The sequence below is a fragment of the Pygoscelis adeliae genome, unplaced genomic scaffold (genome assembly GCF_000699105.1).
Source record: "Pygoscelis adeliae isolate BGI_AS28 unplaced genomic scaffold, ASM69910v1 Scaffold189, whole genome shotgun sequence".
In the NCBI taxonomy this organism is placed as follows: domain Eukaryota; kingdom Metazoa; phylum Chordata; class Aves; order Sphenisciformes; family Spheniscidae; genus Pygoscelis; species Pygoscelis adeliae.
The window spans coordinates 1,318,389-1,332,740 of NW_008825543.1; the positions used below are offsets into that span (position 1 = coordinate 1,318,389).

Genomic DNA, 14,352 nt, shown 5'->3' on the forward strand with positions numbered 1-14,352 from the left:
TCAGCACTGCAACGCCGAGGACGTCTCTGCAGCTCAGAGGCAGTGGAGCAGATCAGACGTGCACCAGCACCACTGCTCTCTCCGACGACGTGACGTTTCCTTCCACAGCTCCTGCTTCACTTGTGCGTTTGGATCAAAATCAAAACTTGCCAGGCAGGGCATTACCAGGCAGCTACTGTCTGATCCAACCCACATTAGATGGGAAAATGTGATTTAAAATAACCTTTAGATAACACAGAAAATAGATAAATACAGGCTGAGAATTTTAAGAACGGCGTATTTGTAGAGACAGCAGTGAATCACTTTGGCTGAATTTGTGCACGGCTCGAATCAACACAAATAGGAGCTGGATGACTTCGGGGACTGTGGGGCTTCATTGAAATTTTAGATGTGTTCCTTTCCTTGGAGCAAAATGTTACTTTGCTTGCTTGGATGCTGGTCAAAAGCAGAAGCATGCGACTACTTCTGGAAGGTTTTTATTTTAACCTTTCTTTACGACATTCTTCAGTAAACTTATTTTTAACCCAGTGAAACATTAAACACCAAGTGCTTCAGGACACGTTCCATTTGGACATAAAACTACATTGCGTCTGCTGCAGCGTATCCAAGGGCAGGATTCGGGCTATTGTGCTAAAATCCATTAGAGAAAAAAAAAAGTCTTATCCACTGAGAAAACCAATTCATTGTGCAAGGTCCAAAGGGAAAGAAATTATCACATAAAACTCTACATACTGCCCTCCCTCCTGCCACCGCCACCGTGCACCCCACGCTGCCGCCTCGCCCCGGGGCCGGTACCTCGGGAACCGGGGCTTCACCCTGCAAACTGTTCCTACTCCGGTGTAAGGTCATCCAGCGCCTTCACCGCCCCAGCCCCTCTCGGCCCCTGACGTTTTCCGACACCACCATCTAGTGGCAAAGCCAACAGGCTTGGGAAGTGTTTCCACCCCGCTTCGACCTCTTCCTCCATCTCTTACACCAAATTTACTATTCATTTTGCAACCCAGAGAGCACCCCGGGCTCAGCCTGCCGTTCCTGCCTCTCCTGGGAAGCCAGCATCGACTATAAACCTCTCTTGCACTCCAGCTTTTGCAGGAGACGGGGTGAATGGAGCAGACGCATCTCCCCGGGGAGCACCTGGTACAGCCACCATCGGGTGGCCCTCGGGCACCCAATCTGCTGCCCAGCGCTCTGGGAGCGGGCCCCGACGTGCTCCAAGCAGATCCCGCTACAGACAAAAAATGCCACTGAAGAGGCTGGACTTGCCTTCACCAGACCAACCAGTTACACCGCGGGAACAGCCGGACTGGGAGACGCTGCAGAGGCGAAGTTCCGAAGTGACATGGAAAAGCACCAGGAGGTCGAGCACGCCCGTCACCGTGCACCCCCAGCTTTGCTGGCAGGAGAGAACGTAGCCGGCTCTTCTGTATAAAACACACTTGGCATTTATGCAATGAGGTTTGATAACTTACATACCGCACTGTATCTAGAAAATTAAGGTTAGGTTTCTGTGTTTATAGAAGAGACATCTAGCAATCAGCATGTACATTAAAATTACTTTATTACTAAAATACTTTTACATTTAGTAAAGATAACCAACCTGCGAATACCATGCTTCTGCTCCTCCTGAAAAAGGAAGCGCATAGGTAGGTTGAAGACAGCCAACTAAGTAACTACGTTTGCCCTAGTAGCTTGTAAGTAGGCAGATGTGTTCACATTATCGTCATCCAAATATTTTCATCCAGTCTTGTTTGGGCTGCATTTAGAAACTGGGATCTATGTATAATTCGACAGCTGCACCAGTAACGCAGTTTTAGAAAAACCTATTTATAGAAATTTCTCCCCCCTGGTTTCCAATAAAACTATACAACAGGTCCAGGAACAACTGTTCACCAGCTATTACATTTAGATTTCCCATTTAAACAACCAGGACAAAGTCCGTCCTGAGTTTTCTCCACTGTGAAGATACATTTCTCTTCTCACTTACTCAGAAGCGAAGCAGGAGCGAGTCCTCCAACACTGCAGGAATTCCAGCAGCATCACACCGAGGATGGCATTTGGGCCCCACAGGACCCAAAGGCAGCTCTTTTACTTGCATATACACAGGAGGATCGAGGCTGAGCACCCATGGGTCTCTTCATATCCTGCTCTTTTAAAGTTTATGAAACCAACAGGTATTTAAAAAACAGAAACAAACCCAAAATGAAACAAAAAGCCCCTTTGGCTGACTGTGCAGATCAGGTAACGTTAGCCAGATTTCATCTAAAACCATAAAGCAGCTGTTTGCTTTGTTGAAATTGTATTTTGACAGAACCAACTTTGAACTCCACAGCTTCGTGTCGGGATGCTGACCGTGAGAGATCATCACGGGCTCCTGCCCGGCGGGTGGCATCGTCAAAACAGGGATTCTACCCGCGGAGTACATGATCGTGTGAAAGCGAAGATCGTAGTAAAAGTCAGACCTTGACACAGTATTAAACCAAGTTCGTACACATAATTGTACAGAGAAAATATTTTCAGCAGAATACAATCTTTAAACATTGAAAAGAATATACAAAACCAATTCAAAGTAGCCTTCTGTACTTTAGTGTGGGATATGATTAAATACACCCAACAAGGAGGGTGCATGAAGACATTGCATCAGCGTAACGACATACTGGTGGTATTTGTTACAACGAAATACTTCATCTACCAGAATGGAAGAGGAATTCACAAAAAATGGATAAAAACCAAAGCCTGGAAACCGTAACAAACACACAGAAACAAAATGAAAATGTACTAAAATTTAATCATTCATAAAAGCTGTAATTTAATCTGTGACAGTAAAACACAAGAAGCAATATTAGAGTTGGTTTAGTATATTATATAGTTTTGCTTTTAAAGCCATAGAAATCAGTTATCCCAGTTTTTTTTCCTATAAAAGACCCATTTTTCCAAAGCATTATGCACAAACATTTTTAATTAGAATATAACGGCAGAATGAAAATAATGATATTCCATAACTTTTAAATATAAAATGAAGTCAATGACTCAAAAAGTTATTTGTTGCAGTGAGTTCAAAGGGAAATTTCAGATAGCATATATCTATAGTTATAGATATAACGGTGGAACATTTTTAGTGCTTGATGGGGAGAAATTATGATAAAAGGGTCAATATGAAATTTTAATTATAGTAGCAATATCTAACATTTGAAATGAATCCATGCTCCTTTGTATAATCATACACTAGAGTCAATTATATTTATTGTCACATCTGTTAACTGCTATTGCAAAGGAGGAGTACTATCGTCTTAAATTTCCAAGAGATATACACAGAGCAATTTCTTTTTCCAGGGTCTTTGTGCAAACCATTTTAAGATCTAAATTCTTCTCATAGTGTATAAAAACAGGAGAAGCTTCTTCAGATATGTTATTAATTTCCATAAGGTTTTGAAGTTGGGAATGCTGGCACTTTCCATTTAGGCAACAGTTCTTCATTCCTGCAATCTAGAAAAAGTAAAAAAAGATGACGGAGGGATGTTTCTCATCCTACCGACGAGATGAACCGTCTCGAACAAAGGCCTGAAAGGTTCCCCGACAACTGCCCGCACCCAGGCTTGTGAAAACACGCAGCATTTCAGCAGGGAGAGCCTGTCTGTCTTCCTCCAGTATTGGGGTTTGTTCCTACCACCCTCCGAGTTCAGAGGTACAGAAAGAAAAGAGACTTTGGAAACTGTAACTCTAAGAAACAAGTTCTTGTTTTATCACGACTGCAGCAGAGCAGTGACAGAGGAGCCGCCACCCTGTCTTTCTGCTGTGATAACGATAGCGTCCTCCCAACTCATCTGCTTTACGAGACAGGCAGCCTTCAAGTGGATTTTCAGTTCAGCAATGGATGAACAACTTATGGGAGAGAGATTTCATCTTTTATACTTCTGAGATGCTCTTAAAGTCTAATGAGTTGAGACCTCCCCGAGCCCTACTGCAGCTGTAACAAACAGGCAATGAATTGGGAAGAGATTTACAAAGAATGGGGGAGACACTGTGAAGTATTTTGACCACCTAGAGCCGATTTGGGGGCACATTATGAGAAGTCTCATCAGTAACTGACTGAACGCAGGAACTCCTTTAGCAGTTGCTGATATTTCAGTGCTACACTGCTGCCAACGCTGGGCTTTGCAGCGCAGGATCCCGGGCAGGAAGGCGAGGGCAGAAGCACACCGAGCCCGGCAGGAGGCACGTCCTCCCCGGGGCTGGGGAAGCCCGTCTCCAAGAAGTCATCCTAGCTGCCGCCACACTAGCTAAATTCAGATATATCACCTGAGGAACAGGAAAAACCACTTGAGACTACTCTTCAATTTCTTTTCCTAAAGCCATTGTCTCCCCACAACCCTAAGCTATTGTTTTCTGGCATTCAAAGCTCAGGGTAAGAGACTCATCAATCAATAAAGCACAAGCCATTAGAAGCCACGTTAACTGCATAGCTCCATTTATCCTACTCAGTCACACCTAGGCTACATAAATGGCCATCTACAGCATGAACTTCAGATCTGGCAGAAGGCAGAGCCACCTATTTTCAGGAATTCATCCCTGAAATCCTCCTATGACCCTAACGCCGTAGGGCAAAGGGCACTTGAGTTGCTTTGCCAGCTACGCCGCACCTATTTATGAAACTAAAGAACAGAATACAGGGCTTCTGATGGGTCACAGAAATCATCAGACGATTGCTGCCTGAACAGGCAAGCTGACAGCATGTGCACGAAGGCAGCCGGCACAGCCAGAGCGCTGCAGCGAGTTCATTGCTCCCCGACTCGTCCCTACAGGGCCAGGCTGCCCCTCTGCCCTGCCGTGCTCGCAGGCTGAATGCGCTTTGCGCTACAACCACCATTCGGGACGATCTGCTCGCTTTCTGACCATTGCTTACTCCCTAGTGCCGAGACGAGCCATTTACCCCGCACCTTCTCTGCCTCCGAAGGCTGCCATGCAGCACACTCGTGTGCTAACAGGCTAACAGCTCACAGGCAGCCTAGGCGGTATTTCTGTCCAAAACCTGAAGCTACAGAAATGCTGTTTTCTTTCAGGAGTGCGACAGAACAGCTGTAAGCACACAGAATACCCTGCCAAGATACACAGGAAGATTATTTATAGCTATGTCCAACCTTGGGGTGTGTTTTTGGTTTTTGTTTAGTTTTTTTTTGGTGGGCAGCTTTTTATTTCTGCACCGTTGAAATCCACGTCCCACCCAAACCAATCTGCAACTGTCCCCATAGCACCTAGGACTGAGACAGCAGCTGCAGCAGTAACACAAGTTACATAGATGCTACCAAATTTCAGCAGAGGATAAAAAGGAAGCAAAACTGAGCCGTGGTGCCACAAGACAGAGGGAGAACTTGCAAGAGTAAAAAGGAAGTTCCTGCTCTGTTGCACTCATCAACCCAAGCAAAAGGGGAAAGGAAGCTGGTATTTCTCTGCCAGGTCAGTCAGCACAACTGACTTTTTAAAAAGTCCAACAAATGCGGCAGAATGGGAAGGAATTTTGTATTTGGGAGCAGACAGAAGGAAGAGGAGTGGAGGGAAGGGGAGCGAGTCCTTCCCCTGCTGGGAGCAGCTCGCGGTCCCATCGCCTGAGCTGTGGGTGAAATTCAGACACCTCTTACCTGGCTCAGATCTGCTGCGTGATGGGAGTCTAAAGCAGCAGACATGATTTCTTTTTAGGCTTCTTCTTTTCCACTGGTGTTTTTCTATTTATCTGTCTGACCAGGTCATAAAAGATCTGAAAATGAAAAACACAAACTGAAAAAATCAAAGCGATAGAACACTATGCAAGTATCAAAAATTAGGCAAGTTGGCAAGCTGATACTCTTTCCTGGTGGCTGCAGTCTTACAAATTCAATTAAACTGCTTGCATTTACTTAAACATGTTTCTCAAGCAACTGCTTATGGAACAAGAGAGCACAAAGCTCACTTCAGTGTGCAGAATGTAAGGGAGCTGTAAACTCTCATCCTGCAGCATACAGCTGTCTCCTTCAGGCTGCATATGACCAAAGGCTTCAGAAGAGTACGGCAGTGAAACGGCCACAAGTCCCTTGCTTTGGAAAAGTGGGAGAAAACTGGGAAAAGACAAAAGGTTTTTTAAAAGACAGGCATAATATCCTTGAGGATCATCACCTCACTGGTGCTCCCTGGGCTGATGAGCGTCTCTGCAGAGCACCGCTACGCCACCAGCAGCGTATTCTCACGGGAAGGAAAGGCATCCCTTTTCCCTGGCTTTCACCTTCAAAAGTGGTCTTCATTCACCCACTGCACAGGATGCACTGTCAATTTTCCTCTTCGCCAAACAGATTCGAGCTGTTAATCACTTCACCTTTTTGCCTGGTCTAATCTTTGGAGTTTATTAATAAAATTTGCAAGGAGAAGCAAAACATCTGCCCTGAACTCAGGCATTTCCAGAAGGGGATGATTACAGGGGCCTCTTTCAGCTTCAGAGACAAGTTTCTTGTGAACGCTTTTGCTGTGAGTTGTTTTCCCAGCACTACTCAACCCATTTATAGCAAAATGAGCTTTGCAAAAATGCTTGGAGCTGGATCACAGTATTGAGGAGAAATATTTAAACCTTCAGAAAGCTCCACCCTTGTCCTTGTTTACTTTTTTCCTTCCTGGAGTGGCTGACAGCTCACAAATTCTTATTGATTCCAAGGAAATTCAGAAGACAAAGAAACAGTTTATAACAAATTGCAACAACTGGAAACTTAAGATTTTCCAGCTATTACCTACATGAAAAAGCGCTAGTGCACAGTTAAACAGTTTCAAATGGAATGAATATGATGGTGGCTTTATCAAGATCTCATGTAAAATATTTTAAAATAGCATTTGAGTTGCTCACGCTACTCCTTTACTAAGCTTACTGCTACAGTTTTCTACTGTCAGCCTCAGGCAAAAGCGGCAGTTCATAATCTCCAGTGGACACAGCCAAGACGTTCACAAGTGTACAGATGAGATACAGAGAAAAAGTTCCTGTAGGAGAAACCAATTAATAAGTGGCATCTTCTATGCTGATGCAAAACAGCTTTCAGTATTTAAGCCTTTATAAACAAGAGCCAAGATGATTTGATTGTGATTATGATGTGCAGGAGGAGTCTGAATTTCTAAAGGCACATAGAAATTTATCATCCTTTTGCCCAGATTTTAACAAAGTTAGAAAGTCCAAAAGTAGCTAAAACCCAAAAACAAAACCCAGAATAATGCAAATGCCTGGACAGTCCATGACCCAGCAGAACAAACAAATAACCAGTACAATAAGTTGCTTGATTCACAGTGTTTCTTGTCTTTCATTTCCTCAGCTTTTATGCTTTTCATAACCAGACAATATAAACTGGCAGAAAACCAGAAAATTAAAATCACAATAAAACCAGAAACTAATCTTCCAGTTAATAATTTTCTTCTCTGTGATCTGAGTTTCACTGGAGGCAGTAGACAGGACAGGGAAATACAGAGACACAGGATTCACACGTAAAGGATGACTGTATGTAAACCATGGGCGTGCGTTCACCCCAGGACAGTTCAGTGTTCTGCCTACTAGAGTCTCCCCTTTCCTGCACAGCTCTCCGGAGAGCTTTAAGGCAACTTTGGCTACCGTGAGGTCAGCCTCTGCCACAAATTGTGGAAATATAAATAAAACAGAATTTGTTATACTCCATGGTGTCTATTCGATGACTGAGCCACTAGTTTCTTCATTAACAGTCATAGTTTTACTACAGCTCAGACACACACACACACAAAAAAATCCCTTCTGGCAGGAGTCTAGCTCAGTGAGCTATATTTACCGGGTTAGATTAGTGCACACTACAGCTAGGCTAATCCCAACCACAGAAGCTGCAATTCATTCAGCCTGGAGCTCCCTTCCCTTTCAACTGGGTAGATGCAGTGCTGCGCACATCCCACTAGCTGCCAAATTAACGCTGGGTCCAGTCCAAGATCCTACTGCTCCTGCCTATCACACAGCCTCCTAAACGGTCCCGGTTATCTCCTGGCACCAAACCAGCTACGCTCAATGGGGTCACCTTAGCTTCTGTAGCTGGAAACCTGGCCTCTGTCACAGTCAGCTAATTCACAGCAGAGAATAAAAACTTGGTGCTGATGTCAAGCAGAGCTCCCTCAGCAGAACTACACTACCTCAGGCAGCAGCAAAAGGCACACCGATTGCAGAGGTGTTTCTTATTTAGACAAGGGGAACTGCTTAGACAGATAATATGTTTGGACACGGTCTCAGTAAGTTAGTAGCTTACCAGAGGAGGACTGTGATGGGATGTCTGCTTGAGCAACCAAATGTGAAAAGCAAATACTTTCAAAAACAACAGCCAACACTATGCAACATGACATGTAATACAACGGGGCATAATCCATGTTCTGAACAGCAGCAGTTATCTTGAAAAAAGTATACTTTCCAAATAAAGTTTATCTAAGCGAAGAGTCATCCAGTTGACTGGGCTTACTCAGGACCCTCCGCTATTCACATCTTCTGACAGGCTACAGAAAGCACTTACCTGGAGAAGTCACCCACCCTTTACAGAGAAAAAGGAGCAGATCTCCTTAAAACAAACAGAAAGCAGTAGCTAAATACACTGCATTGCAAGCCTTCCTTAGGCTGAAATTTCAGAATCATCCTGAATCTTCCCAGTTAAGAAATATATGAAGGACTGCATGCTGGTTTAATGTGGCACTCACGCTGAAGTAGGAAAGACAAGGGAACAGCTGATAGTTACCTCATTAACATTGATTTTAGACTTTGCAGACGATTCTAGAAAGGCACAGTTACACCACTGTCTTGCTAAGTTTTGACCCTGCTCCTTGCCAAAGCTCTTCCTCCAGGTCACATTTATTGCCAACCAGAATCATTGGAACCTGGAGAGGAGACAAGCAAGAACAAGAGATGCATCAGCAAGTTAACGTACAGCGTGGACTGTAATGCTATGGCTTACAAAGGCACGTGGGGGGCGGGGGGAAGACTATATAGACAGTATGAAAAACAATAAAAATCGGAAGTTCAGCAGAGCTCACAAACTGGACTGGAATTTAGATGCCTGCTGGGAAAGGGTTGACGAAAGTCGATACTATAGACACCCTGGTTCACTAAGAATTAAACACATGGAGGACACCGTAAAACCAAATGGTAATACTTCAGCACAATCGTAAGTTAGTAAAGATTTATTTTCTGGTCTCTACATCCAACACCATTCTAGTCAAAAACTTAATTTACTACTGAAATGCCATTTCAGGACTTTCATGTGACAGTAGGCTAAATTGCCTGCCAACTTAGCCTATTTTAGACAACAGAACATACAGCACGTGTTTTAAGACATACATTATATATTTCAGCCCCTTTGACCTGCCTTGTCAACCTGTTGTCAAGCCACACAACAATAAATGGAAGTGCCTTTGAAAAGCACTGCCCTGGACATGGAATAAAAAAGAATAGTCCTGTGCAGCTACGTATTCCCACACAAGACCACCTGCCTTTCTCATCGCAATACAATGTCATACTACTGACATGGTTTGCATACACGCAGAAAAGAGGATGTTCACTACACAAAAGGCACAAACACTGTACTTGATATTTACTAGCTTAGAATAATTAAAATTTCCAACTAGTGACCACCTAGCAGCTCAGCTCCTGAAAGGACACCATTTCCAATAAATAATCTCATGCAATATTAAAACAAACATCTGATACACATTCAAAAGATTCATCCTAGACCCATGACGCAAATACAGGCAAATCATTTGCTCAAGCCAACGATGAAAGGGTATCTGCCCCTCTCCTCAAGCTGTTGGCTTTCTAAAGTGTCTGGGTGAGTCACCTTCTTGCTCCTTCATGAGGAAGAAAGTGCCTTGGGGAAACCATATTCCTTGTGACATTTCCTACAGAAAAACAGAGAAATTTAATACCGTAGGAAAACGACCTTGGCTGTAGTAAATGCTTATTATCAATGTGCTTGCTGCACAGAAAGGAGTCGTCCCTTGGCTTGCCCAGCCCTCCCACAAACGGCACAAGGAGCAACAGAAAGGATGGGTCTCTTCCTTAGCCATAGCTCACCGGTTTCTCACAGGGGCTGCAATTGTATTTGCTTGGCGCAGTGCGGAGAGCCAAGTGCAATCTGCACTCATTAAGTTATAAATCTGTTTGTCTCAAAGTATCAGAGTAAGCGTTGGTAGCACTGGTGAGTGTAAGCAGCAGGAGACTTGCTCTCATCAGTTATGTTTCGATACTGAGTTAAAACTCTTTCAGGAAAAAGAAATTGGGCAAAAAGATAGATTAAAACCAGTACTAAGACATCTTCAAAATAACGTCCTGATATATAATTTCAGAAGGCTTTCTCTGCTTCTCAGGCAGTCTCTACCATGGCTGTAGCCCACCAAGATGTCACAAATAGGTAGAAAAGACCTTAAACAAGCAAACAAAAAATACCCAAAGCACCCAGAAAACCTCAGTAACAACCCAAACTACCTACCCTCAGGTGCCATTTCCATACCTACAAGATGGTGAGATTACAGCGCAGTCCCACTGCCTGCCCCTCCTGAAGGACCCTTTCCCAAGGGCTGCGCAGCTGGGGCACCCAGCCCAACACTGCATGGCCCCCCAGCTCCAGCCCACACATCACAGCCAGTTTGGAGGCAGATACGCAGTTCAGGACTTTCTACGCCTGAAAATTGCTGGTTACATATCATTTTGAAATTTGCTTTTATAACCCGCATCTTGTAGATGTTGGGGGATGATACAGCCAGAGCTAAGGTGGATTTTGAAACGCGGGACCACAGCAAGACCTGCAGGACGCACTGCAGTGCTCTGCATGCACACAACAGCGACAGCATCCTGTTTCCCTTACGCTATGTAAGAGTAGGAAAAAACCTAAAGAACTGCTGATAATGGGTGTGCACCCCACTCCATTTCCTGAAGCATTTAATTCTTTGAACAGAAAATGAGTACTTTCCAGCTAGAAAATAAATCATTATCCACTTCCTTTGGTAATTTACAACACACCGTACATTTTTAATCTACTTCAATGTTAATATTTGTAGTCTCTTTCCAATTCAGCTACACTCAAGATTACTTTTTGTATTTAAAACTCACAGCCATACTGATTAGAAAATGATCACATTTTTATTTTTGAGAAATAGATTTTACTTATTACATCAGAAACCTGATCAAGTCATGATACAGATGAGGCAAATCCAAAAAAAAAAAAAGCTTATTTCACAGAGACCAATCGGATATTTACAACTATATCAGCTTAATCCCATTCTTCACAGTTTTCTAGACAGTTAAGAGAAATTTTCTTGTATCAAAACATGAAAATGTGTTTTGAACATGTTCAGCAAAAAAAAAAGTATATTAAGATGTGAAATCATAGGATAAAAGTGATACTTAGATGGGTAAACAGTATAGGCTTGAAAGACATGAAACTCTGTAAAAGGTTATTTCAAGAGGCAGTAATTGTTTATCATAGAGCCAAAAGCGGAGTTTGATGAACAACTAGCTTTTGATCACTTGCTATTTCATGTAGAAGACTGGAATGTAAACCTTGTTAGACATACATAAATGTAATGGTTTAAGTATTGGGACTTTAAAAGACACATTCTGAAACTAAATACAGGAAGAAGTGCATTTTCCTAACTCAGCAGAACATGGTTTAAATGTTCAAAAGGTTCTCAAGCTTGGATTCAACAAGTAACATCCCCCTAACACAAAATAAATAAATGCATTTTAATAATTAAATCAAATCACTGAAGTAAAAATGAAAGCAACAGCCTCTATTGTCTGACGAACTTGACCAGCTTACAGTGCAAATTCCCCTCTGGCGAGTGCAGCTGAGCGAAGCGCTGGGCTCTGACCGAGAGGCTAATAAAGGACTCATGTTACCAGGGATTTATGCAAGCATAATCCCTACCTCAATGAAAATCAGTTTTGCATAAATAGAAGTTCAGCTTGTTAAACCAAGGAGGGAACCAAAGCCATTCAAAACAAGGTAATCAGCATGTGGGACAATGAAGATCCAAGAGAAAGGAGCAGCCCTGAGAGGTTGCCCTCAGCCCCAGAACGGCCAAGCCGCGGGCTGTGCTCATCCCACCCCGGCGCACTCTGCTCATTGCTCAAACTGCATTTTCCCGAGTGGCTATTTAAATACAATGCACACGGCTTACCTAGGATTTGGCCTAAGTAAGTGTGCCAGCCCTGTTTACCGATCACCACCGCTCCCCCAGCCCCAGGAGCGCTGTAAGGAGATAAGGGCTGGCAGTGAGAGGCCGCTGCTGCTTCCGCAGCTCCGCCAGTGAGCCATAAAGCGGCTGACACAACCCGACAGCAATCGACACGAAAGGCAGTGGCTACTTTTAAGCTGCCAGTGGAAAAAAAATAGGCAATCTTTTTCACACTCCTCAGGGCAAACCTTTGAATACATTACCAACTGTTAGGCAAAAAAAATTAATTTCAGCTTCTTCTGGAGGAAGCCTACACAGAGAGAGAGCTCCCACACGTTTCCACCAGCCACATGGCTACCACGGCAAAAGCCACCGGCAACCTCACCTACATCGCCCATTTAGAAATTAAAAGCCTGCCAAGGAGTTCCAATTACAGGAGCTGGGGCCTGAACTGGAAATACGGTAAATAGTTTTCTTCTGTCAAACAGGACTGAATGCAAACCATCTTAATGTAATTTTTCCTTATTTTAAAGATGGTTTTAAACAACCAAATTACAACCTTGCATCACTAGCTAAGACTCTTTCAGAGTCTCTTAATGATTTAATTCATACAACTGTGTGATCTCCTTTGGGTTACAGATTTTGTCGAATGACCAAAGGAACAAAGAAAACTGTCAAGAGTTTAAAAGCCGCGGACTGTGAGGGTGGTCTGCAGAGCACCACTGCCATTCATGGGGACAGGCACACCCGCAGTGCAAAGCCGAACCCTCCCTGCTCGCACACGCGCGTCATGGGAGCGACAGACCCCAGCCACAGACCCTTAAACATCCTCCTCCTTTCTCCAGAAAGGGCTAAGCACATTTTCAGATGATAACCTAGAATTCTGTAAAAGTTTTGGTTCAGCATTCAGAAGACAATTCAAGAGAAAGCTGATGGGCTCTCACAGCTGATGGATTTGGGTGAAGCAGAGCTCACAAACCAAGAGACACTGCACAGCTACAGTAAGGGAATCTCTACTTCGTGCAACAAGACCCAGGACTACTTAATCTAGTGAGCAGCACCGGCAGGTGGAGCGGAGACAACAGAACAGGCTCCCATCCTGCCTTCCCAGCCCCTACTGACACTGCCCTCTCACACAGAGAAATGAAAATAAAGGAACATTCAGCGGTTTCCCAAAAAAAGGCTATTAATACTAATGACACTTAAATTACAAAGCACAGTTTGGTCAATAAGCTGAACACGTCCTTTCCATTTGCAGTTCAAGTTCATCAACTTGGATTACGACCCGTACGCACGCGAACGGCACAGAGGGGCACAGCGTACAACACCGCCCCACTCCAGGACTCGAGAGACTTCACAGCCGACCTTCCGGAAACGTCACGGCTTTGTACTTCAATTTCCGCGCCATGCATTTGGGAAAAGCAGTGTTAGTCTCCATTGTAAGACATCTGCAGATCTACTGAGAACATCATTATTGATGAGTTCGACTCTTATTTTTCCTTAACTTTGAGGGAAACAAAGTACCGCTACAGCACAGTGAAAGAAGAAAATGCAAATACTGGAAAGGAGTTAAAAGGGGGGGGGGGGGGGGTTTTTTTTATTGTTTTCAACCAACTCCCACCATTTCCAAAGACTGTTAGTCTTCCAGCACATGTGAAAATCTGGTTTCATTATGCCCCTTAGCAGGTGTCGGGCCTCAAATAACAACACTGAAAATAACAAACAATGCTAAGGAAGCTTACTTCAACACAAAACTTTCCTATACAGCAAAGAATATTCTTAGAAAGAAATTTTGCTCACAAATTCCTGTATGTTTACTTACAAACACATTTTAAACAGTTGCAGAAGAAAAAATATTCTACTTACATCTTCAGTGTCCTTAACCCGTAAAATCTGTTCCCGCAGGTCCTGTAAGTCGTTAAACGTGGACTGTGCTGTTATAGAATATACTAGTGCAAACCCTTGACCGTTCTTCATATAGAGATCCCTCATTGCTGTAAATTGCTCCTGTAATCAAATATTTTTAAAAATAATTAGCTAGTGAATGCAGTTAATGAACATTTACAAAGGAATACTTTTATTGTAATGGAGACAAGAATATAGTACCGTACAGCATGCATTTACATTTTTATCCCTTACAGAAATCCATTGAAGCACGCAAATTTAATAAAAGCATTAACA

The 14,352-nt window shown here is 43.4% G+C and overlaps 1 protein-coding gene across 1 annotated transcript in view; it reads right to left on the reverse strand.

Annotated features, from left to right (window-relative positions):
• Nucleotides 1-1,541: 1,541 nt before the first annotated feature.
• Nucleotides 1,542-14,352, reverse strand: part of RAP1A (RAP1A, member of RAS oncogene family) — a 41,383-nt gene continuing 28,572 nt past the window's right edge. Inside the window, 5 exon segments of the mRNA XM_009331942.1 lie at nt 1,542-3,483; nt 5,634-5,749; nt 8,739-8,832; nt 8,834-8,877; nt 14,038-14,178. Coding sequence (XP_009330217.1) covers nt 5,663-5,749; nt 8,739-8,832; nt 8,834-8,877; nt 14,038-14,178 — 366 coding nt within the window. The 3' untranslated portion in view covers nt 1,542-3,483; nt 5,634-5,662.